The sequence below is a fragment of the Heterocephalus glaber genome, unplaced genomic scaffold, assembly GCF_053883595.1.
Source record: "Heterocephalus glaber isolate CG9 unplaced genomic scaffold, H.glaber_assembly_v1.0 deba00001431, whole genome shotgun sequence".
In the NCBI taxonomy this organism is placed as follows: domain Eukaryota; kingdom Metazoa; phylum Chordata; class Mammalia; order Rodentia; family Bathyergidae; genus Heterocephalus; species Heterocephalus glaber.
The window spans coordinates 475,121-501,556 of record NW_028258295.1 but is presented as its reverse complement, the minus strand read 5'-3'; the positions used below and the strand labels follow the sequence as shown (position 1 = coordinate 501,556).

The 26,436-nt window shown below is 37.1% G+C and overlaps 1 protein-coding gene across 1 annotated transcript in view; it reads right to left on the bottom strand.

Moving 5' to 3' along the window:
* The window catches only part of Tbcel (tubulin folding cofactor E like), a 68,418-nt gene extending 42,227 nt beyond the window's left edge, over positions 1-26,191 (bottom strand). Inside the window, exons 1-3 of the mRNA XM_004870917.3 lie at positions 25,975-26,191; positions 6,654-6,795; positions 4,707-4,846 (exon numbers count right to left, since the gene is read on the bottom strand). Of these exons, the coding sequence (XP_004870974.1) occupies positions 4,707-4,846; positions 6,654-6,786 (273 nt within the window). The 5' untranslated portion in view covers positions 6,787-6,795; positions 25,975-26,191. The remainder of the gene's footprint in view (positions 1-4,706; positions 4,847-6,653; positions 6,796-25,974) is intronic.
* Between the last annotated feature and the right edge of the window lie 245 nt (positions 26,192-26,436).

Here is a 26,436-nt window from a genome sequence, read left to right as displayed (position 1 = left end):
AGTCACAAGTTTCACAAGTGGGACAAGCTTCAGGGTTGGGACCTGGGTATCATTTTCTTTTCAAAGCTCTGGAAAAAAGTGTATGGCAGGAGCAGGGGCGAATCACAGGTAGAAAGAAAAAATAACTACTTTACACCAGGTCTCTATTTATATTCAGCTCAGGAACTCTAAAATCAGAGTAGATTAACTCCAATAAGGTTCAGAGGAGAATGTCAGAGGGAAAGTTCTTCACATTCACTATTTCATCTATCCCCCACACTAACCCTTTGAAGTTAGGATCACTTTTACTCTCACTTTAGAAATGAAGAAATAAGCTACCTTTTAGAGAAAATACAGAAGACTTATGTTTAAAGCACAGGGAATTTATATCAGTCTGCACATGTCTGTATGCTTGATCCTTTTGGTGATCAAAGGGTACCAAACATTAATGCAATATATGACTAGAATCTGGAGTTTAGTCTGTGATTACAATACAGCTACATAGTTCATGCAAGGACCAAGCTTATACTACATTCTATGACCTCAATACTAATGATACAAAGGACCTTCACATAGAAGATGATGACCAGCTATATCTTACATTGTTTTTTTTTTTTAATCTTACATTTTTAAACAGGGAAATAAAGTGGAATTTTACTCCATCTAAGGCATGAAGAGTAACTGCTCATTTTGGTAAAACTCAGTTAAACAGGAACAAAACATAAGCCCTTTGATTTCTTCCCCTATTTTACTTTTAAAATAAAAAGGAAGACATTAAAATATGGGTAACTTAACGGTTTTAAAGTTATTTCAGCGAGATTTCCCAAGGCTAATAGCTATATGATGTAATCATCAGAGCCTACATCTACACTACTGTTCAGTGGAAATACAGATTTATAACCACGTGTATATTCTAAAAATATAAAATTGCACTAGAATCTCATAACTTAAGCAGGAAAATGTATGTTAAAAGTAGATAAATCTTACTTCTTAAAGGGCAGGAATAAAAGTTTTTTGTGTAAACTCAAATTGATGATAAGATTCAGAAAAATGTAATATTACACAGAAAAATTTACTTATGATGGAAAATTTCCCAATGTTAAAGACTAACAAACATTCCACTGAGTTTCTAGGGCTGTAGATTGACTGTCCTTTCTTAAATTCTTAACAACAACAACATCCAAAACACTCCTCCAGTTGGACTGAGCTGAGTTTGCTCATGTGCAGAAACATGGAGATGAACTTGGATCACATCACCCTCTTAGGCCTTCAATCTCATGATTTAATAGGGGCTCCTCCACTCTGGCTTCTAAAAGAGAAGACACTAAAGATTTAAGAAACATGGGGAAAGGGTTTTAAGATAACAATCTGTAATTTATACCCAAGCTATTCTCTACCTTACCCGACTAATTCCTCCCTCCTCTCAATTGCTTTAATTTCTTTTATAAAATGGTTTTGGTAAGGAAAGAAGAAAAAAGGAGGTATCTTGGAAACGGTCCAACAAAATTTTACCCGGCAAAAATTTTAAGTCAACACCTAAAAAATGCATTTTATTAACATATCAGTGCCTTATTTTAGTAGGGTGGAAATAAATCTCCTCCCCCACACTCATATTTATTGTAGCCTTTGGATATATAGCAACCAATAGTTTAATTACAAAAGAAGTTACTCATAATTCATAACATTAGTGATAATTCAGAAAACAAAGAACCTATTATATGATTTTGTTCCACATTTATTAATAATTAATACTGGCTAAAGTGAACCTAGTTAATGATTAATACTGGCTTAAGTATTAATACTGGCTAAAGTGAACCTAGTTAATGATTAGGGACAAATGATATTTTCAGTGATCAGACATATGCACTGCAATGAGGTTGAAATGTAAGGTCTTAAAATCAGTGATCACATGAAGCTTTTTGTAGCATGATAGCTTATCAAGGCAAAAAATCAATATTCCTTTAGTATTTCTCCTGTATCTTTGTTCTCTGATACATAATCTAAAAGATTGGGATTAATTGTAGTTAAGGATAAGGAGTAAATATAAAGGAATGACAAAAACAAAAATAAACTGGAGCCAGGCATCCCTATACTCCCAGCTACTCAGGAGGATGAGACAGCAGGATCAAAAGTTCAAGGCCAGGGCAGGGATTTAGCTCAGTGGTTTCACCGCCTGCCATGCAAGCGCAAGGACCCAAGTTCGATCTCTGGTACCAAAAAAAAAAAAAGTTCAAGGCCCGTCTCAGCAATCTAGCAGGACACTGTCCAATAATAAAAATAAAAAGGACTGAGGATCTAGCTCAGTGCAAAAGTATGGGGTTGTCTCCAGTAACAAAATGGTAAATAAAAACCTGAAAAATGGAAACCTGAAAGTAGCAGCAACCAATGTTTACCTGAAAACTGCCTAATGAGCATGTAAGAGAGAGAAAAGTGAGTGCAGACAGAGTACAAATACATATGTGACTCTCTGACTATATGTCAATGTGGTCTGAGAAATACTTAATACAAAACTTTGTCTAAGTAGAGAAAAGGCTGAATTATATAGTGTAAGCACTGTGTAATGACCCATACTACATACAGGTTGCTTCTCAAGTGGCAACTACATCATTATTAAACTGCTCCCACCAGTTAGCAAAAGCTCATGTACACAAAGTACAAATCAACACACAAAGCACAGAGCCTTTGTGAAATTTTATATTCCCAAGGAAACAACTTTAGAGGATTCAGCACATGACCATAACAGCTGCAGTGACTCAAAGAAAGAACTGGTCTGACTTGTCACCAATCCAGACCACAAATCTCACTAGAACTTCAGTAGCAGGACACAGGAGAATTGCAGAGAAGAAGAAGGATTAATAAGGTGCTCTTTTTGCATTTGTGCAGTGTGGAAGGAATATGGATGGCATAAGGTATCTCAAAGGACTAAGAAGGTACAGACTATAACTTGTCAAATAGTAAATTATACTAGTTGTTTAGATAGATAAATGTATACATAGAGATTATTTCTTAGAACAGCCCTGTAAATCTGTGTATCATTTAGACATTAGGTGACACACATCTCCAAGAATTTTGGTAAAAATCCTATGAAAACAAGAAGTATAACAAACAGAATAGTTACCAGGCAAAATAAAATTATGAAATAGATAAATATTAAAAAGTGAATAAACTAGGATATGGACAGATTTTTCTTTAACAGGAAAGCTGTCTTAGCATTTGTACAGCATTCAATATTTACAAAGTGCTTCAGTGATTAATTTTATCAACAAACATGTATTATGGATGAGCAAGCTGAAGCACTACAGGACTTGGTAAATTTCTTAAGATCACAGGAAAAGTTGGAGCAAGTGATCTTGATTAAACCTTAAGATAGTATCATTTATTCATTAACACATGCAATAAACATTTGACTTCCTAGTATGCTAGGCACTGCTAAATTTAAAGACAAAACTCTCCACCCGAAATAACCTCTTAGTCTAGCAAGAAAACTGTCAAGTAAGCAAGTGACTACAGCACTGTGATGAATCCTTTTACAGCAGTAAGATACAGGGCTGCAGGATAATCTGCTTGAATGCGAGCCAGGGAAGACTGGACCAAGTCTGGAAGGATAAATAGGAAGTGACCAGGTAGACACAGGAGAGAGAGAGCAGTGGGTTTAGCGTGAACAAAAGCTCTTCATGTCATGAGTTTATTATGGGCTGCAAGTAAAAGTATATGGCTAAACATGCAAATAAAGTTCCAGAAATAGCCAGGCATGTTGGTCCATGCCTGTAATCTCAGCCCTCAGGAGAATGAGGCAGGAAGATTGCTGAGAGTTCACGGCCAGCCTAGGCTAGTGAGTTCAGGGTCACCCTGAACTACATAACGAGACCCAGTCCCAAAAGAAAATAAAAAGTTCCAGAAATCACAAAAGGTCACATGATGAAAGACCAAGCTCAAACCATTCAGACTTTTGTTCTGAAACGAAAGCTATTAAAGGACTTCATATAAGATTGTCACAGCGTGGTTCATGTACTAAAAGGAGTTGGTGGTAGCACTGTTCAAGATTTATGACCCAGGAATGGGAACCGTATACAAGAGCTGAAGCAAAAAAATTAAGAGTCTAAATTAATAATAATAATTTAATAATAATGCTGTTATTTTTGTACTTAGAGTTACTCTGAAGCCAAAAGACATCAGTTATATCAAACTACCTGCAGGACTTGATAATATAAGAAAAGTTCTAATATATTTGAGATAAATTTCAGTAATAAGAATAAATATTTTTATAATTTTGGCTTCAAGCTCTTAGCAATTGTATGTCAATTTATAGTAATAAGTACTGAAGCAGAAATGGAAAATCAGTGTAGGATGTATAAACTAGTGAAGTAGGAGAAAATTTAATGCATTGGTAGTAGTCTACAGACTCATTAACCTCTTGAAGCCTGGAATAAAGTTCCTCAGTCCTTCTTACAATGATAAAAAACAAGTTGGCAGCAACAAAGCTATTGGAACAATCACCATCAAGTCATTTATCTTGAGATGTACAGACAAGAATCTCAAGTGAGGGCCAGAGATTTAGCTCAGTGGTGCTGCGCCTCCCTGGCAAAAGCAAGGTCCAGAGTTTGATCCCTGGTATCAAAAAAAAAAAAAAACAATCTCAAGTGAGAACCTGAATTCAGCAGAATATATAATAACATAAACAATAATAGAGTGGTTATTTTCTGCCTTCACAAAAATAAGAACTTTACCTCATGCCAGTCTTCAAGTTTGTTGTCAGAAAGATCTAATTCCGACACATGAGCGCAAAAGGCAGCAATTTCTCTTTCATCTCCTGCACAGGTAATTCCACAGCTGTTCAACACTAGTACACTTGGGAGGTTGAGGCGATCTGCATCACAGGGCACACAAAACACTTTTGTATCAGCCTAATTTTTGACGACCCCATTTAGAACCCAGTAACTGTCAAGAAACAAAAATCAAATAGTGTGAAATTGCACAAAGACCTGAAAATGAAGAATATAACAGGATCCAAGAGCCCTGAACTCTAAGGGGAGATGGCCAAATATGGCTAGGAGGAGCTCAGAAGTACTAAACCACCAACACCTCAAAGCCCTTTGGATTTTTACTTGCAGCAAGACTCTTTTTCTCAGTTACAAAAGAGCCATCATCCACACTATCATCTTATCCCTGGAACACCCCAAATGTGAAATTCATGTCCGGACTACCACCACTTCCTATTGGCCTTGATTCTTTAATTCAGTTCAAAAATATTCTGTTTAGCTCTTCTCTATCTAATGTGTATCTTTACCTTTTGCTGCTTATGAAAATTATCTCAAACCAGTTGATTATCTGCTAAACCATTTCTATTCTTTAAGTTCATATTCATGAAATTCCTCACTTAAGGAGATTCACTCAAAACTCTGCATCTGTTTCTTTTGTACTTGGCTACTAGTTGTCCCCATTTCATATCCATGTAGAATTTGCCCCTTATGAAAATCAGCTGTCTTTAAAACATAAATTGTAATATGAAAAAGTGTTTCAGTATCTGAAATATTGAATGAATTCAGCCAAACAGAGGTAACAACTCTTTGGCTACTGCCTAGTTCAAAAATGTAAGTGTCAATAAAATCACTCTTACTATCTCTACTAAAAGGGATAAACATAGAAATTCAACTACTCTTCCCACTTGGTATAAAACAAGGAATCATGAAGGTGATATTTTATTAAATGGATACTTCAAATTATATGATTTTTCAACTTAATACCTTTCCGTATCAAATTTCTCAGAATGGGAATGGATGCTAAAAAAAAATAACCAAGATGTCCACTTCTCTTTGCCATTCCAGATTACATGAAGTGAAAAGATAATTGTATTGGGAAATAATAAATACTCAGTGACCTCTGAATATAGAAACTAAAACAATGATTCACCATTAATTCTCCTTAATTACAAAGAACCAATTCCAAGGTCTGTTAAATCAAACATTAAGCTAAAAACACATCTTGTACATTTCTAGTTAGTTACAGAACTTTGCTCCTCTCTAAACAAATTCTACATTCCTGAAGGACTAGTTTGAGTCACAGCTTTGAATACCTTCCTAGTCATAGTAATTATCTAAATTTATTTCCCAATCACTGTGGCATTCACTTGGCTCATCATAGACTTTTTGTTATATCTTTGTAAACATAAATGTCTTGTAATTTAATCAGGCTGTTAAGGTCTATGAGACACAGACCAGCCATGGACTGTATCCTATTCCCCCAGTTCTTAAAAGAATATCCATTTAAAAGATTGTCTCACTCAAATATTATTCTTGCAACTGAGATACCTCCTGGTCAATCTAGAGGAAAAGAAGTTCTGTGTGGTTTAAAAAAAACCTGAAATCCAGCCAGCAGCATGGTGGCACATGCTTGTAATCCCAGCACTCAAGACACTGAGGCTGGAGGATCACCATGAGTTTGAGGCCATCTGGGCTACATAGTGAGTTGAAGCCCAGCCTGCACTACAAAGCAAGACCCTGTCTCAAAGAAAAGAAAAAAGAGAAGAGAAGAGAGAAGAGGAGCTGAATGAAATCCAAACAAGAATGATTAGCCTCATAACTTAAAAGAAATCATCTGTGAATTAGGCAATTATTTCAATATACATAACTTCCTAAGTACATTCCAGTAAATGAATAATTTAGGTCCCATCTTACCTTTCATAGGAGAGCCCTGCGGTGTGGCTGGGACATGGACTCCCATCCCAGGGCCACGGCGGTAAGGAAAGTTTTCAGGACTATATTTTTCACATAATACTTGCATAAAACTTCTTCCACTGGGTTGGTCCATCTTCCTTCACTAAAATTCCATAAGAAACCAAGAAATCATCAAAATTATTTACTCATATAACAAATGTTTATTGAAAACGCGATTATTTCTCAGGTACTAGGGTCAGCAGTGCGACATACAAGACATGCTCACGACTCCCAGCCACTTACATTGTGGTGACATCTTATGATTTAGGGAAGCTATATATGCTGACAAATGACAGCAGTAAAAGCTTAGCATATGATATTTGTAATATAATAAAAGGATTCCAAGATTTAGAAGGATGTGATCACTTCCAACCTAGAATAACAAGAAGGCTTCTGGTGGGTGCCAGTATTCATGTGGCACTCTTCTAATAGTCCAAACATTAAATAACTCTAGCATTTCTTAAAAAAACATGCATACATTAAAAGAGGTAATATTAAACGTGTGAACTTGTGAAAGCCTGATAAGCAGTTATCTGAAGGGGCTGGTTTATGCTTTGCATTAAAATTCAACCAAATTATCAGTGACTGTAATTAACACCTGTAATTCCATTTAGCAGCTATCAGTTTACTTTTTAACAAATAAAGTAACTAGAAAAAGGATAGAGAGTGCTCAAAGAATAAAGGACATCATAAAAAAAGTTATGGCAATGGGAATGTACAGTGGTATATATGAATAACCTCTAGAAATCTGGTATTGCCAGTTCAGCATATCCATGGCAGAAATGGTCAGGAGAATCTAAATAGAAACCTCAGAGGAGAGCTTATATGCCACACTAAGAAGCTAAATTTTTTCCTATAATAAGCAGGAAGAAACTAAAAGGTTTTAAGGAAGGGAATACAATAATCAATTTTTTGGAAAGCTCTCCCAGGCAATTTTGTAGTTGATGGACATGTAGGAAAGAAGACTGAAGGCAGGAGACAAGTTAGGAAAATACTGCAAAAATACGACTGAGATAAAAAGAAGGCCTGATGTGATACATCTACAAAATAAGCTATTGTTGTGTATACTATTTGTATTACAGGATTGATACAGAGCCCTAAAATGTATAAACATATTATTTGATTATAGGGCTATATTGGAAAATTCTAAAATATACAAATACTATTAATTATAAGAGAAAGTTATAGTAAGGTAGAAAGAACACAGACATAGGAAATTTATGCTCTCACTACCAGGTTACATACAAACTAGTTATCTTCTCTATTTCTAACTTTCTCACCTATGGTCTAAACCTTTCCCTCCAATCTGCAACAAAAATGGTGGTGGTGGGGGGTAGAGCATGAATATAAAATATAAAAGTAATCATTAAACTCGGCCCATATCCTAGACTACTACCAGCACCACATTTATTGGGCTTTGTGAAATCAGTTCACAAATGCCTAGGACACAGTAGATGCTTGGCAAGTACATGGCTATCCAGTAAACAAAAGTTTTCTGGATGTAATTCACCAAAGTTTAGATTATGGAATACATTTCAGGAGTATATCACAAGTCACCTCAAAAACAGAGCAACAGACTCACTGACAGAGAAATAGGGCAAATAATTCCTTTCACAATAGCATCCAAAAAACTGAAATACCTAGGAATCAACCTAACAAAAGAAATCAAAGACCTCTTCTCTGAAAACTATAGCACTCTGAAAGGAGAGATTGAAGATGATATCAGAAAATGGAAAGACATCCCTTGCTCCTAGATAGGAAGAATCAACATAGCGAAAATGACCATACTTCCAAAACTACCATATAGACTCAATGCAATCCCAATCGAAATTCTAGCAGCATACTTCACGGACATTGAGAAAACAATTCAAAAATTCATTGGAATAAGAAGGGACCTAGAATAACAAAAGCAATTCTAGGCAGCAGAGACATGGCAGGGGGTATCACAATCCCCAACTTGAAACTATACCACAAAGCTGCTGTGATAAAGACAGCATGGTACTGGCAAAGAAACAGACTTGAGGACCAGTGGAACAGATTAGAAGATGTAGAAACAATTTCAGACACACTCAGCCACCTCATCTTCGACAAAGGAGCCAAATACCCTCACTGGAGGAAAGACAGCCTCTTTAATAAACTGTGCTGGAAAAATTGGATTTCAACTTGCCAAAGATTAAAATTAGACCTATATCTCTCACCATGCACTAAACTAAAATGGAAATGGATTAAAGATCTAAATACTAAAACAGAAACGCTAAATCAGCTGGAACTGAGGTTAGCTAGAACTCTTGAAGACATCGGTGTAGGAAAAGATTTTATGAACAAAACCTCAGTTGCTCATGAACTAGCACAAACAATCAACAAGTGGGATCTCTTCTTATTAAAAAGCTTCTGGACAGCAAGAGAAACCACCAACAGTGTGAAGAGACAATCCACAATGTGGGAAAAATTTTCACCTACTGTTCCTCAGACAAAGGTCTACTATCTAAAATCTATAAAGAACTTAAAAAAATCAGACCTCCCAAATTGAAAGACCCAATCCAAAAATGGGCATCTGAAATGAACAGACATTTTTCACACAAAGAAGTAGAAACAGCAAATAAACATGAAAAAATGTTCAACATCACTGGTCATTCGAGAGATGCAAATGAAAACAATGCTGAGATTCCACCTCACCCCAGAAAGAATGGTTGCTATCATGAAATCAACCAATAACAAATGCTGGCAGGGCTGTGGGGAGAGACGAACACTGTTCCACTGCTGGTAGAAGTGTAGACTGGTGCGACCACTATGGAAATCAGTATGGAGATACCTCAAAGAACTAGGACTGGAAGTCCCATTTGACCCCGCTATTTTCCTGCTGGGTATCTTCCGCAAAGAATTAAAAGAATCCTACCACAGTGAAATATGTGCACCCATGTTCATAGCAGCACAATTTGTAATAGCTAAAACTTGGAAGCAGCCCAACTGCCCATCAGCTGGAGACTGGATAAAAAAATGTGGTTTTTAAAATAAAATGGAGTACTACTCAGCCACAAAAAATGAGAAATTAGAGACATTTATAGCTAAATGGATGCACATTGAGGCGATACTCTTAAGTGAAATAAATAGGACACACATGTGTAAATACCAAATAGTTTCTCTAGTGTGAGAAACTGAAAGTGTAAATAAGGACTAAAAGGTATAATAGATAATGTGAAACAAGAAAAGGGGCAAAGGGGAAGGGGAAGTGGGAGGGGTAGGGGAAAGCAAAGAAGGGAATGGAATTAATATGAGAAAATGAAAAAATGGAAACAAAGTCTTTGTAACTAAGGAGGGATGGAGGGGTTGAAGAGTGAGCAGGGGAATGGGGAAAAAATAAGAACCAAGAGTGATTATATAATGGTGCAAATTTCCAGTGATGAATGTCATTATATTGTATACCTAAAATGTACAAATAAAATTAATTAAAAAAAAAAAACAGGGCCAGGATTTAGCTCAGGGGTTCCGCCTCCTACCTCGAAAGAGGAAGATCCCAAGTTCGATCCCCGGTACCAAAAAAAAAAAAGACAACAACAACAACAAAAGGTGTCCTCTGTTTTTAAAAAAAATATTCATTTTTAAACTAAGTTTATAATGTTTTTTCTATCTATATAAAGAAATACTGTATAGGGCTGCCCTCCATCCTAAGACTGATTGTGTCAGTCTTTGAACTGAGTTTTCTCCATTTCTGGCTTCAGGAACTTTCAGGTTGAAAGGTTTGTTCTTTTCTAATATTAACTTATTACCATCAACAGCAGACAAAAAAGAGTTCTGCCACTACCAATAGGCACTACAGCCCTTATCCAAGACCTGTCTCAAGAAAAACACTAACAGAATTTTTAGAATCTTTAACAAAAACATCAAAGAAGTTACACTGCCATCTTCCACATAATTGGCAGTTCCAAAAATAAAAGGGTGTGGGGAGGGTGACTGTCACTGTCAAAATAATGATATCTTTTATGTTCAGGCTTCAGAACAACTTAAACCTATGTAATTCAAGGGCAATAACAAAACACATTTGAAATAACAGAGGAAGGGGTTACAAAATTAAAATATTCAAATGAAATTAAGTCCTAGTAATAGCAAGCAAGAATGGGAAATCAAAAAGACTTTCCTGATAGCCTCATGCTTAACTCTTCTAAATAGTCTGGAATTTTAAAACTTTTTTTTTAAGGATAGAAAACAGACAGTAGGCAGCTTTACTGGTCATTTTCCAGGATACACTATTGAAACAGCTTTCTATGAATCCAGATGTGCGCACATGCATACATGGTTTTAAGAACAGTAAGGCTGCAAAGCGGATCTGTAACATAAATCTACTCAATATTTGTTGGGGCAGTTTGAAGAGGAATGGTAGGTGAGAAAGGAGGGCTGACAACCAAGAAGACTGAAAAATGAGGAAATACAGGATGGAAAAAGATCTTTAACTGGATGCTTTTAAAAGGTTTTCTGGGAGTAGAGAGGTAATCTATGACTTTCTGTAAATAACAGGTATCAAATCACATCAGTCTACCTCTACAGCTGGCAGAGTCCTAATGCATTTGTAAAAACAGTTCTGAATTAGTGCTTTAAGCCACGGAGCCAGGAATATTGGGTGATGTTGTTTGGTTTCATTACCAAGTCATGGAGTGTGCCTGTGAAAATCTCAAATCCTTTGTGCCTCACGATCCTGACTATAATAATATCCTCTCGTAAAGTGCTTGAACGAGTCAAGATAAAGTACAAGCTGGAAGATAAAGTGCTCAGAGCACTTTTGCCAGGTGGATTAATAGCAGAGCTGAACATCCAGTCACCTAAGTACCCTCAATTGCTATCAAGCAGTTTGTACTTTACGTTCCCAATAAAAGGGTCAGCTCAAAATTAGTATGAAACTCAACAAACTGAAGGCAGAAAATAGAAAATGCCTGGCCACTCACCTTGGATGATATATAAGGTATATGCTTTCCTGTTATGCAACATCAATATTTATTTCACAAAAATAAATGTGGAGTAGTGTATGTCAAAAAGTATAAATACAACCAGCCTTACAACTTCCAAGAGATATAAATACCACCCCAGAGTGGCAAAATATAAATTCTGAATCTTATAAAAGTACATTCATCATTTTGGGTATGCACAATTTCCAGAAGGAAAAAAATAGAAACAAGTAAAAGTAGTACCAATAGAAAACTCCTGAGGAAAAATGAGGATGAAAAGAGATTTGTTTTTCAATGTCTACCCTTTTGAACCACTTGAACTCACCAAATTCATATATCATTTTTTCTAATTGTAAAATGTTTTTAAAATAATATGTCTGGGGAATAACCAAATTATTTGCCAAAGGTTTCTCAAAATTTCCTCATTATTACAGTTTCTATAAAAAAAACTCCAATTTTGTAAAACAGAAGTAGGAAAGTAAAAGCAAAGCAAAAAAATAAAACAACAACAACAAAAAAAACCACCTGAGCCTCAGAACTAAAGTACAATGAAACTAAGAGGAGGGTTTGAAAAGAATAGGAAGATGACAGCACCAGACCTGTGTTGTGCTGCTCTTTACTATGGTTTTAACAAAGACAATACAAAAAGTCTACTACGGATTGGGGGAGGCAAGAGATTTGACCAGAGAGGTGAGAGCAGTCAGATCATGACGGGCATCCCTTTATCTGGCAGAGGAAACAGTTAAGAAAAATGTTTATAGGCCACTGTAAACAGAGTACACAGATGGGAGTTACTGATCTTCATAAGTAGAAAACAAGACAGGTCAAAGTTATGAGAATTTAAAAACCTCTAAAGGACTAGGCAGTCAGGAGTTTGTTCACCTTAGAGGAAGCAAGTTCAAGATAGTCAAGCAGGTAGAGGCCATAACATACCATAGGGCAAAGGTGGTAAGCTAATTGCACAAGTTCCTCAGCGGGTTGGGTGTATCACTGAAAGCCCAGAAGGTTTCCATCACTGTTATAGGGTGTTAAGGAAATAAGTGGAGACGATGAGCATGATCCAATCTTTCAGAAGCTTAGATGAAAGTGCAAGAGACTGGACAGTGGATGAAGAAGAATCGAGGGGTTAAGAAAGAAGTTTTTTTGTTTATTTTTTAAAGGACAAATAGATGTGTAGTCTAAGTTTGGGGTCAAAGGGCTTAGGGGAGGCAAACAATAACTAAAACAAAAGGAGAAAAATCTCCTGGATAGCTTCAAGAATCCCTTAGGACCAGTAGGTTTCTGAATGTGTCCAAGTTTTTTTTTTTTCTTAAGCCCACTTAACTCACTCACTTTGTAGACTCCTCTTTTAACCTCATCCCAAGAAACCTATTTTTTGAGCAAATGCCCAATGAATCAAACCTTCCCAGATTCTTAGACATTTTAGGTAGTTGTAATTTGTGTTTGGTTTGGTTTGTTTTCCAAATCAGCCTTTCTGATCCTCAGCATAAGGGTATCCCCCAGTAAAATAGAATTATTCTGGGGAAATGTATACATGTTACATATTTTTTCTTCCAGGAAAAATTAAACAAATCAAGAGAAACCTGTTAATCGGCCCTCTTCTAAATATTTGCTTTTAAAATACAATGTATAATGTGGCTTTTAAAAAATTTCCAACTCAATATAACTAAAACAACAGCAAAACCTGTAACCCACCATGTAGTATCCCTTTTTATTAGCTAAGGATATGTTACCAAAGCTTTCATATCTGAAGTGTATTTAGAGTCACAGCAATACCAGGAAACTTCAGTGACAGATTTAGCATGTAGATTAAGACTGAGGATATACGTCACAGTGTGTATCACTCTACATCACTTTTTCCAGGCTATGCAGATGTATTTTTTTATACAAAGATTAAGTTGCTTTATGACCTGTCTTTTTGCTATAAAGTTCATGAAAAACCTTCCATGTCAATAAATATATTTACACAGACATTTTTAAGGTCTTTAAATAATAAGCTTTTAATCAGCTTTTCTGGCTGAAGCTATTTCTATTTTTACTCTTAGCTATTTCTCCCATATAAACACTTAAAGGGCACAGGAGTCCAACTCATTGCAATTAGGCTGTCTCATTCTGTATGGCTCTTCTAATTTCACTTATCCTAAATTAAGTACACCTGAAATTCTATCTCATTTATTGCCCAATGCCTTTTTTAAATAAAAAGGAAAATAAATTAATTCCAACAAACTTTTAGAACTATTCTGTAGAATTAGAATTAGCTAAGTCACCATCTTAACACTTAGCATTCCAGGTGCCAAACAAGTCTAGCTGATAAGTTCATTTTCATAACACAGCACACCACCATGATTTCACAGCCTACTAAGCACCACCCTGCTCCTCAAAGTCTCTTTCTCAAATGCGTACTATTACTACATCCAAGTGTAATAACGTCACACATCAGCTTTTCTTGGTATAAAGTTAAAAGAAAAAAATACTGAAAGATGAAATGTGAAATCAAACTCTTGATGATTCCTTCAACTATGCTATTTACCAGGCACTGACACCCTCTTGTCATGTCCTGTCACATTTCTTAAAAGCACCACAAACATCAGAATATTTACCAATAATCCTGTATTTCACTGCATTAGCAACAACAAAGCTGTCTAAAACCATAGCTGTTTCAATGAGAAGCACAGCCTCCAAGCTGTCAATATTTTCTACTAAAAAAACTATATTCCATTCAAAGCACATTTAATGTTGGAAAAAGTGACAAAACTTCTCATATGCAACGGCACATTAGCAAATACGACTGGCTCCCATGTTTGTAATCTAATGTATGGAACACAGCACTTGAAGTACCTGACTCAAATGTCCAGACTAGCCATAGAAATTTATTATAATGACAAATTTGAGAAAAAAAATATTTCTAAAAACTTATTTAGACTAAAGTATCTGTGTGTGAAAATATTTCAAAACACTTATTTCTTGATTTTCATTGCCTAAAAATGTGAACTTAAACTGTCTGTATCCCTATTAAATTAAGCATTTTGAAATACAGAACAAGAAACTCTTCCCAGGCACTTGACCACAACAAAAAAGGTTTAATATTCACTATACCCTTTGCCTCAACAGCTTCCAAGGAGATCTGCTCTCCTACCCCCACCCAATTCCTTCCCAAACAGATTACCCAACCTTTCTATTTGGCCCAGATTCAATTCGGGAAAATTCCAGTTTTATCGTTGCACTTACTCAAAGCAGAATTAGGCATGTACTCTTGAACTGATGTTCCTAAACCATGTGTCTCCACACTGAGATTAACAATCAATTTAAAGCCTAGTAATTTCCCACAACCACTCTGAAAGAGACAAACTAACACTTATCTCAGTATACAGGCTAGGGAACTGGGTGGGGATTGCTCAGGTTTTTGTGACCTGACCAGCAGGCTAAGTCATACTTTGCGTATTCTTAATTTGCTGAACGATGCTGTCTTATAAAGAAATATTTCCTGTCAACAGAATACAGCACCACACACACAAATCCTAGAAATGTAACATTAAAAGTGTGTAAAAACTATTACAGCCAAAATACCTCTTGTAACCATATCAAACTGAACCAAAAAAACTAAGCCACTCAGTACTGCCTAGGTATAGTCACCAAAGGAGGGGAAATTCTTCTCAACTTCTCTGTCCTTCCAAATAGTGAGGATTTTTTTTTTCTTAAATGGGTTAGGTTTCGTCAGAAGAAAACTATATATGCCTGTTTTCTTGCAACTGTGAACACACCCACAAATTTAAGATCTGTACCAGGTGTTTACAGAACAGATTACCTCATTATCTCTACTCTACAGAAGCCTCCATGTTAAGGAAACGACTTATTAGGAAGTGACTACTAGTTCCTCACTCTGCAGTTCTAGAGATTACAAACCACTCTAATAATCAGGGATTGCCAGAATATTAAAACATGTGCCATGCAGATAGGTGGCATAAATTTACACATTATAAGAAATTTTACCAGCTCCTCTCACATTCCATGATATGGCAATATGGCCCAATGGTAGTTAAGTGCCAATTCTTAAACTAAACTGCCTGGGAGTAAATTCTTGACCTACTCCACCACTGTGGAACTGCAGGCAAGGTACTGAGGTTCTCCAAGACTCTATCTCATCCACATGAAGGGCTAATACATAGCTCCTAACTCCAAGCTCAGAGAGTGGAAGAAAGCATTTAATAAATATTAGCTATTATTTCTACTGTCCCTATTACTATTCTCACCACCCAGTGAACATAGCAACATGTATGTAGGGCTGGATGACTTGCAATTTGTTTTAAATAGACTTAACAAGACTATGCTAATTAATGTTTCAGCATAATAAAAATGTCTGACATTTATAATGTCATTCTTCCTTAGCTGGAAGATGTTGCCTTTACCTCAATACTTGTCTAAATTTTATGCCTGTTTCAATACCTAATTCAAAATGCACCTTAGAGATAAAGTCTTTTCAGAGATAGCTCCTGGCTTTAATGATGTTTCCTTTGTTCTGAGCTTATGGTATTTACTGCATAAAATTTCAATATGCAATTAATCATATATTGGCATAACATCTTTTTACTTTTGTCAGTACACCATTATTAAACTCATGAATCATAACATAATTTTCATCTGTTCATTTCTTGTATCCTGTGTCTTGGATAAATTTTTGAGGGTAAGAACCATAACCTAATGCTCTTTTGTATCTATCATAGACCTGAACTTTGGATGTGAATGTAACCCAGTAAATATGCTAATAAGATTTTTTAGTCACTTCTAATTGTTCATATTAAACATTTTACAAAATATGAAAAGCAGGTTTATTAATAAACTCTGAAATAAAACACAGAATTACAATATGATCAGAAGTTCTACTTTTGGGTATATGCCCAAAGGAACTGAAAGCAAGGAGTCAAATAGGCATTTTCACACCTGTGTTCACAGCAGCATTAGTCACAACAGCCAAAAGGTGGAAACAATCCAAGTGTCCATCAATGGGTGAATGGATAAGCAAAATGTCATATACACAATGGAATACTGTCCAACTTTAAAAAGAAATTCTAACGCATACCATAAGACATTAGAATCTTGAAGATATTATGCTAAATGAAGCCAGACACAAAAGGACAAATACTGTATGACTACAGTTACATAAGGAACCTAGAGTAGTCCAATTCATGGAGACCAACAGAATAGTGGTTTCAGAGCTGGGGTCTGCAGAGGGAATTACTGATTAATGGGTACAGTTTCGGTTTGGAAATATGAAAAAGGTGTGGAGATGGATGGTGGTATGTATGTACTTAATGTCATCAAGCAACATACTTAGAAATGGTGAAATGGTATACAATCTTCATTTATCTTTTTCTTGGAATTATTTACCAATGTTCATGAGGAAAAACATCATTAAGTGAGTAAGAGGCTATGTTTTCATAAAGAGCACCTGCCTTTACAAAACTTATCCCTTAAGCTATCAATAACATCCACAAGAATATGCGACTTTCATAAAAAGTCACAACAATAAAGATTTGATAATCTGGACTTGTTTTCAACATTTTAGGAGTTGCAGGGCTTTTTTCCTAAAATTTTTTGCTTTTAACATTTATGTGTGAACTAAATAATACCATGATTATAAATATAGTAATAATATTCTCAAAACAGAAGTCTCTAATGAAATAATGGCATCTATCAATCAGAGCACACTATTCAAAAGTTTCATTGCATTTTTCTTTAAAATAATATCTTATAAAGATATGTATAAATCTGACAAGGAAAGTGCTAAAGTGGTCTCTCCCCCAATATTTCATAGCATAGACCTAGTCTCATTCTCCATGAATTCCATATTCATAAATATGCAAATTTTATTTACTCAAATTTATTTCTAACACCACAATCAATACTTGCTACATTTTTGCAGTCATTTACAGGTGCACGCAGAAACCATTAAAACTTTGAGTGGCCAAATGTCCACACTCCCCACTGAGGCAGAATAGGGGACACTGTCTTCTCACTTCAGTTCTCATGCCAACATGTGCCCTTTTCCTGATCTATTCAGTGGCATGCTTTTGATATTTTTGTGCTTTTAAGTGGTGATTTAACTATTTAGAATGAATCCCAAGACTAGTGCTCAAATGTTAACTAGTATTCTTAAAGTACAGGAGGCTAACATGTGCCTCATGAAAAAATGAGTTAAATAGCTTCCTTCAGATATCATACTGCTGTTTGTAGTGAAGTCAACTGAGCAAATAAAAAATATATATTAAATACGGGGCCTTTAAAAAGAAATGCATAGGGCTGGGAATGTAGCTCAATGGTACAAGTACCTGCCTAGCAAGTGTAAGGCCCTGGGTTTGATCCCCAGCACGACACACATATAAGACAAGATTCATATATTGATCATTTGGCAAAAACGTCACTAGGACCACAGGCTCACAAGAAGGCAACTCTATACAGTACTTCCCCTAAGTAGTCATTTCATATTCACTAATTCAGTGTTTGTGGCAACTTCACATAAAAATATTCCAAGTAACACATTTCAAGCATAGTTTATTAAAGAAAACAACTCTAGGAAAAGAAAAATGGATCACTGGAAGAGAAAATAAAGTCAGAAACAGTCTTAAATAAGGCATTGAAACGGCATGGAGATCAATAAAGAAAAGTTATACTAGTCAGTAACTGGTTCCGGGACAATGAATGTCAATCTAAGAAAAAGTGAAACTGAATCCTGACCTCACAATACAGAAAAAATTTCAACTCTGAATAATATGAGAAAGCAAACATTTTCTTCTTGAGAAGAAAAGCTATTCGTTTTAATAAAAGTGCTTTATGATCTTGATTTAGGGAAACAGTTCATTAACAAACCATGTTTTTAATCCATAAAGGAAAAGTTGGCCAGTAAAATGAAAAGCTTGTGACTAACAAAAGTCATTAAAACAGGCTGGGGATTTAGCTCAGTGGCACCACACCTGCCTCACAAGTGCAAGGCCCTGAATTCAATTCCCAGTATGGGAAAAAAAAGACATTAAAACATAAAAAGACAAGTCAGAAAGTGTGTGTGGGGGGGGAGACACTCATAACACAACTAATATGAACAACTCAAAACAATTTAAAAGGTAAACAACTCAATAGGAAAATGGACAAGAAATGTGAACAAGTATTTAACAGAAGACAAATCTCAAAAGGCTAATATATATAAAAGATGTTCATGTTCAATAATATTCAGAGACACATTAAAATTTCAATGAAATACCATTTTATATAAAGAAGCAAAACTGAAAAGCTCTGGTAATACCAAATGTTGGGGAGAATATGTGGAAAAATAGTATTTTTTTAAAGAATAGCTTATTTATTTATATATTTATTTTTTGGTTTTTTGAGACAAGGTCTTGCTATGTAGTACAGGCTGGCCTTGAAGTCATTTTGCAGCGCAGGCAGGCTGGCCTGGAACTCACAGCAATCCTCCTGCCTCAGCCTCTGGAGTGCTAGGATTACAAGTGTAACCCATCACATCGAGCAGAGAACAGTAACTCACATTGCTATTGTCAGTGGCAGTATTTACTGTGGAAGCACAACTTATCACTGTTTAATAAGGGTGAAATACAATACCCAGTAATTACACTTCTCAGAGTAAGCTCATAGGAAGTTGTACATGTGTTCCTGGAGTCTGGTACAAGAATATCCTTAACAACAATATTTGAAATTGTAAAAATCCTGGAGAAAAAAGCCCTCACATCTAAGAATATGCAACAGGATATATTATAAACATATTCATAAATGAAATGTTACACAACAACGGAAATCAGTAAATGCCAATTCATTAAGCCTGCTTCCTCATCAATGATTTATAAAACAATGATAAATGAGTAAAATAAGTAATCAAAGAATACATACAGTACAATTCCAGTTATACAAACTTCAAAAACATGGAAAATTAATCATCTTGTCATTATTCATATATCTGTGATAAAAACAAAACAAACAAAAAGCCAGAGAATAAACACAAAATTCAAAATAGTGCTGTCTTTAGAGGATGGAAGTATATAATCAGTAACAGACACACAGGACAAAAACAAAACTCAAAATTGCTTCTCCAAATCTGCTGCTCCTCCACACACCCCAATCTCAGAAGTTATATTTTTCTCTTCCTCTCAGTAATTAATCACCAAGACCCATCAACACCACATCTGAAACATCCCACTTTTGCCCAGTTCTTTCCATCTCTATAACTTTGTTCAAGTCATCATCAACCCGTCATGAGGATTGCTGCATGATAACCTCCTCCCTGGTCTCTCCTGACTCGTCATCAATTCTGCACAAAGCAGCCAAGTGATCTTTTCAAAAATCGCCTCAAATCATGTCTTCTAAATTCTTCAATGGCTATCTTGCCTACTTAGAATCAAGTCCAATGTCGTATAGTCTTCAAGGCTTCATTTAATCTGATGCCTGCTTACCTCTCCAACCTGACTTACTTCTACTCTTCCTAGCCCAGCAGGCTTCAAACTCCCTGGATTTCTACTTCTTAAATTTGCCATATTAACTGCCCCCTTTCCTGGCTCTGGCAGAGCTGTTTCATCTCAGCATGTGAATCTCAAATTTAAACACAAATGTCACCTTCTCAAAGAGGTTGCCTCGACTACTCATAAAAATGGCACCACTGCCACAGTTCATCACTCATTATCACTTCATCCTTTTATTCTTTACAGCACTTATCACAATCTGTTGGTTTAGTATTTTAAGTTCTCTCTCCACCAGAACTTCTGTTCCACAAAAACAGGATTTGTCAGTCCAGTTTAACGTGACACTGAGCAGAGCAGTGCTCACATGTGCAAACAAGTACTTGGATGAACAGAAAAGTGAACTTTATTTTGAATAGACGTGAATTAGTATCTTTTGGCAGTGAAGTAAAAATCAAGTGCACCATGAAACACGGCAGAACAATTTTGAAAATTTCTGGCAAAGCATTGTTCTAAGAACAATTTTTTTCTTTTTTTTTAAAGAGTAGGAATAGCTATGTCTGGGGATTTAGCTCAGTGGTTCCGCTGCCTGCTTCACAAGCACAAGGTCCCAAGTTCAATCCCCAGTATCAAAAAAAAGAGTAGGAATAGTTTATTGGGGAATAGGAATGGGTATAGGAAGAGTTCCTGAGATATAGGAGGGGACCTGAGTGGGTTCCCTCTAAGACAAATTTTAAAGAGCAATTTTTTTACAACAGTACTTATGGATCACATTCCTAAGGATGATTAGTGAAAATCCTGAGGTTTAGAAATGTGCCACCTTCTTAAATCCTCTTTGGAGAAGAGCACTGTGCTTAAGAGCATGGGCTCTAGCTAATTCTGGGTTCATTGTGACTGGTGTGCTGTATACACAAGTTACTTACCTCTCTCTGCATGAAGCTATTAACAGCTGTTTCATAAAGTTACTGTGAAAATTAAATAAGTTTTAAAAACTAAACCATCTAGTTTAGTACCTGGTGTGTACTAAGCAGTCAATAAATTGTCAATATTATTGGAAAAGCTGAGTAGTCCAGACAGAGAAGCCAAAGAGTCAAATAAACACATCTCACTCTAGTATAGATGCATTCATAACCAACACCAGAAACATACTGGAACATATTCCATTTAAGACAAATGTTCACAAAGGTAATATGTAAGTCTAGACAAAGGACTCTGAGAGCACGGAGGAAGTAACTATCTGAATTAAGGAGTTTGGTTAAACATAAAGCTGAATCTTCCAAGAGAGCAGCAGAACTTACTAGATGAAAAAGGGGGAGAGCACAAGTGTAGGCAACAATTAAGCAAAAGAAATACAAGACAAAGAGATATGGACCGTTGCTGGAAGTGGGCTAGAAGATGACAATGGCTGGGTAGGGCTAGATGGGAAGGGACTACAGGTCTCTGTTAGAAGTTTACACTTTATTCATTTGGCAGTAGGGAAAGGAAGGGAAAAGAATTGAATATTCTAATTTGATACCCATCTTTCTAAAGAAGACAAAGTACCTTTAAGACTTAAAATTACTGCATAGGCTGATGACCAGTTAACCTAAAATGGAAAATGTTGTAAGTTTCAATTCTTGAAAGCACAGAAGAAATTTGTATTATTAACAATGACACTTCACCCCAGAAAGAATGGCTGCTATCAAGAAATCAACAAATAACAAATGCTGGTGGGGTTGTGGGGAGAAAGGAACCCTTCTCCATTGCTGGTGGGAGTGCAGACTGGTGCAACCACTGTGGAAGTCAGTATGGAGATGTGGAACCTATTCTTAAAACCATGTTTGATTTCCACAATGACCAGCGTCATCCTAATTGTCATCATGACAATAGCAGATAAAATCTGAGAGCTTATTTATGCCACGTGCTGTTCTACATGGATTATCTTATACAAGTCTCACAACACTCTTGTAAGAGGTATTATTATCCCCATTTTACAGGCCAGAAAACTGATGCAAAGGGAGGTACCAGTCACAAGGCTAGTACATGAAAGAACCATGATTCAAATCTGGCCGACTTCAATGCCCTAAAATTAAACCAACCTGCTAAACTACAATACTGCTCAGTTCATTAACATCATTTGCTCAAAAATTGTTCGTGTGAGCCTCCTATAATTTAAAGCACGCTAACTCAAGAGATTCTTAAATTTTATCGTACAGAAGAATAACTTGGGCAACTTGCTAAAACAAGATTCCTAGATTCCACCAGATTTTGGTTCAGAAAGTCTAGAGTAGAATTCAAGGATCTGCATCTTTAATCCTAAATTCAGTCAATTCTGCTTCACTTGGCCTTTGAGCTATGTGCTGATAGACCTTATGCTGGAAGTCCCAGAGATTAAAGGATATTGGAGCCTCTTGACTTCTAGATGTTTTGGATCTAAAGGGGGTAAAACAAGGTGTGTAGACAATATAAGCAAGACCTTACAGAGGGAGGGATCATCTGATCTGAAATGATGAAAAGGATTTCACAAAGATACTGATCCCCACCCACCTGCAATGGAGATTGAACCCACGGCCTTCAGCAGGCTGGACAAGCCTCTACCACTGAGCTATCCCCACAGCCCTAGGGAACATCTGTAACACACAAGGGAAGACCGAATAATCGAATCTTAGTGGAAGACAATCTGCTTTGGGAAATGGAATGATACCGGAAAAAACTGAGAAGGCCTGGACAGAAAGCCTGAATATCCATCTGAATAAACAGTACAGATTTTATTCAGTGTTGACATTGGGAAGCAGCTAGTGCTTTTTGAAAAAAATGAAATAATCACAGCCATATTCTCAGGAAGAGTACTCTCAAGAAGCTATGAATACAAACAATAGGAATAGTTGTACTATTACTATCCCAATCCTAAAGAAGTAAAATTCAAGAACAAGGCAGTCTGAAAAGGGAACAGTCAATCTTAATGACTAATTATTTATAGGGCAGAGGAAACAACCACAGGTCAATAATTTCTTCACTCATGAAACCTAAATTGATCACTACCAGTTTCACATTACTTTTTAGTCCTTGTATAACTGACTAGGCCCAAAATACATGAAGAGTTCACTTATTTAGAGCACAGTCCAGGACCAAGAGGTAATTAAACAACTACACAGTTTAAACACTAAGGAAAAAAAAATATTTTGTGTGTATGTGTGTGTGTGTGTGTGTGTGTGTGTACACATTAAACATTATTCAGAGCAACGTGATTTCATTTTACACCAAATTCTAACAAATATATAAGTACCTGATTTCCAAACCCACAGCAATATGGAAGCAAAAATTACAAAGGGAAGAGAGCCTACAGTAAGTCCTTAGATTTACAGGAGAAAAATGAAATATAAAAAAGCACACATAATCACTCAGAGTAAGTTCTCCATAATTGTTTATTGACAGGTACACATGATTCTCAGAAAAATGAAATTAATGAGAATCTTCCTTGATGTTCCAAGCATTTACAATAAAATAAAGTCATCTTTAAACATTCCTTAAAGCTAAATACTTTAAAACAAATAACATTTACCTGATTAAAAGAGAGAATCTGTAAAGGATGGTTGACCTATGCCAATATCAGGCCCTGGAACCCAGACATCGTCAGAGAATAGTTAAAGGCAAGATGTGTTTTATAACAAGGTTAGAAGATGAAAGCATTTGCTTTCATAAGGTATCTAATCAAGAATGTATCCCTACTGATGAAGTTTTAAATTGGGTGATTCTTTCCTGATGACTGTGCCTTTGAATTCCATATCCCAAATAATATGAATTCATCCTCAACAAAATTAGCACCATTAAACCAGTCTCATACACCCTATAAATTTACCTACTGAAATTAGGCAACATCATTTGGCACTCAATGTGCAGCAATAGGCTGTGTGACAACTTTTCAAAGCACATACCAACAACACATTAAGGGCTCTGGCTTTGTTCACCAACACTCATTAATGTTTATTATGAATTGATATTGTTTTTCTTATAATCTCATCTATTTTAAAAACAGATGAAAAGCATCATTTTCTTATGGGGAATTAAGATGTTAACTGATTCAGTTATACTTGTTATGATTATATTTAAAATAATACTAAAGCCATGAACTCTATACCTTTATACACCGTAGCAAAAAAGTATGCTAACTTGGGAGGCTGAACAGGAGGATCATGTGTTTCAGGCTATTCTGGGCAACTTGGGAATAAAATAAAAATTAAAAGGCTAGGGGTGTAGCTCTCAAAGCCCTAAGTTTCATCTCCACTACCACAAAAAGAAAAAAAGTATGCCACATAATGATTATTGGAGCAAAAGAGTTTAAGATGTATTTAAATAGCAGAAAAGAAAATCAATGTATTTTACAACACTGGAAGAGTAAAATAAAATACCCTTAACTATGAAACAGAGATAAAACAGCTAAATGAAACTAGGCCTCTCATATTTCTCAGACACACCAAAGGACAGAAAAATTAAGACATGATGCAGAGAATTTCATCAGTCAAATGACTGGGCAACATTAACATATCAAAGATTAAGATTATGGTACATTAGGAAAAGAGTCAAATATGCTATGTTACAAACATTAACCAACTGAGGTAGGCAAGTGCAACTGCTTCCTTGTCCCTGCCCCAAACTTCCCTCTTCTTGGAATCATCTTTGTTCTCTAGAAGCTTACAATACAGGGACACTGACTAGTCAAATGTCTCAGAAATAGCAGTTTTCAAACTTCAGGGTGTGACCCAAAAATCAATTTGGTGGTTTCGGTCAGCATTTTTCTAATGAAAGAGAATGGAATAGAAATCGTCAGAACACATCACATTTACATTTGTTTGTGGGTACGTACCAGATCATTCATGCATATATGGGAATGTACTAGATCACAACGCCAGACGTATATTTTACTGTGAGGTAGAACTTTTTTTAAAAAAAAGGGTTCAAAATTTAAAAACTACTACCCTAGAGATTTAGGTCTAATAGCTCAGGACCCAAAAGTTGAATGTTTTCCTCAGCCTTCAGCACCTATGGAGTCTCTGCTCAAGATGGACTAGAGGAAACCAAAGTTGGAATGCCGCGGCAGCAGGAGGAAACCGGGCCAACCCCCAGCTCAGCCAGTCTGGCTGGCCCTGAAGGCCCTGCCAGCTTCCCTAAACACCATAGGCAATGTTTACAAGCTCTGCCTAATTTGGCAACCTTCAAAGTAAAGCTCCTCCTTCCTCCACTAACTGTAAACGTTCAACTCTTTCAACCAACTTTCCTCAACTACAACTTCTGGAATCACGTGCCCTCAAAGAAATCTGCCAGCAGAGGACCTAGAATCTGTACTCCCTACTCTCAAGGGAATCTCCACCCAGAACCTTACTCCCCCGCAAAATAGGGTACCCTCCTGCCAGCGCCCATCTTCACCCCTTTCCCCCATCTCAGCGTCTCCCAACTAGGGGCAACTTCATTCTCCCAAAAGCTCTTATCAAACCACGTCGCATCAGAGCCTAGAAAGAGCAGGCCTAGTATCCCAGGAGTCCAGGAATGGTCACTCTTTCCCCATCCCTGGGTACATTTTTTTTTTAATGCAGTGACTTAGAGACAGGTTTCCAACTTCCCCAGCAGTCCGACACAAGTCTCGGTCTCCTACCAGTCAGAGGGCATCTTCCCATCCCCCAATCCTGGGGCACAGGGAGAAGCAGGGGTTCTCCCAGGCCGGCCCCAGAAACCGGGACCAGCTTCCTTCTCCTCCCAGGGCCTCCCCGCTCCGCCACAGCCCAGCAGGCCCCAGCCTCACTCCGACCCCACGAAAGGCCTCCCGCCCCGCTCGGAGTCCTTCCCCCTGGGCCCAATTGAGAGTCCTCCGCGCCCGGCTCCGGCGGGGAACGCCGCCAGGCGGGTTCCACTCACCCCTCAGCCCGGGAGGCGGGGGCAGCTGCGGCGGCTCCTCCAGCTGCGCCTCTCCTCCCCCCTCCCGGCCACAGCCGTCGCCGCCGCCGCTCAGCCTCCGGCCTGCTCCCAGCCGGCCCCAGCCCGGCTCAGCTTCACCTTGGCCCCCACTCCGGCCGCCAAAGCCCAGTGTCCTGCATTGACCCGGAAGCAGCTTTCCCGGCCCAACAACAACACGTGACCTTGCCACACGTGTCACGTCCGCTGCGTGAAGGGGAGGGGTCGACGGAGGAGTCGGTCCTCCCCAACCAACCTGGGGTTGCCATGGCGACGCGGAAGCCTGTAATCACCCCGAAAATAGCTTATCTCCTCCACTTCCTTTTCCACCCCCGCCCCCAGGTTCAAAAGAGGAGTACGGATTATCATTTCCGAATGACATGGAGGCAGGTTACAACAGTCTCCTTAAAGAAAGGAATATTGGAC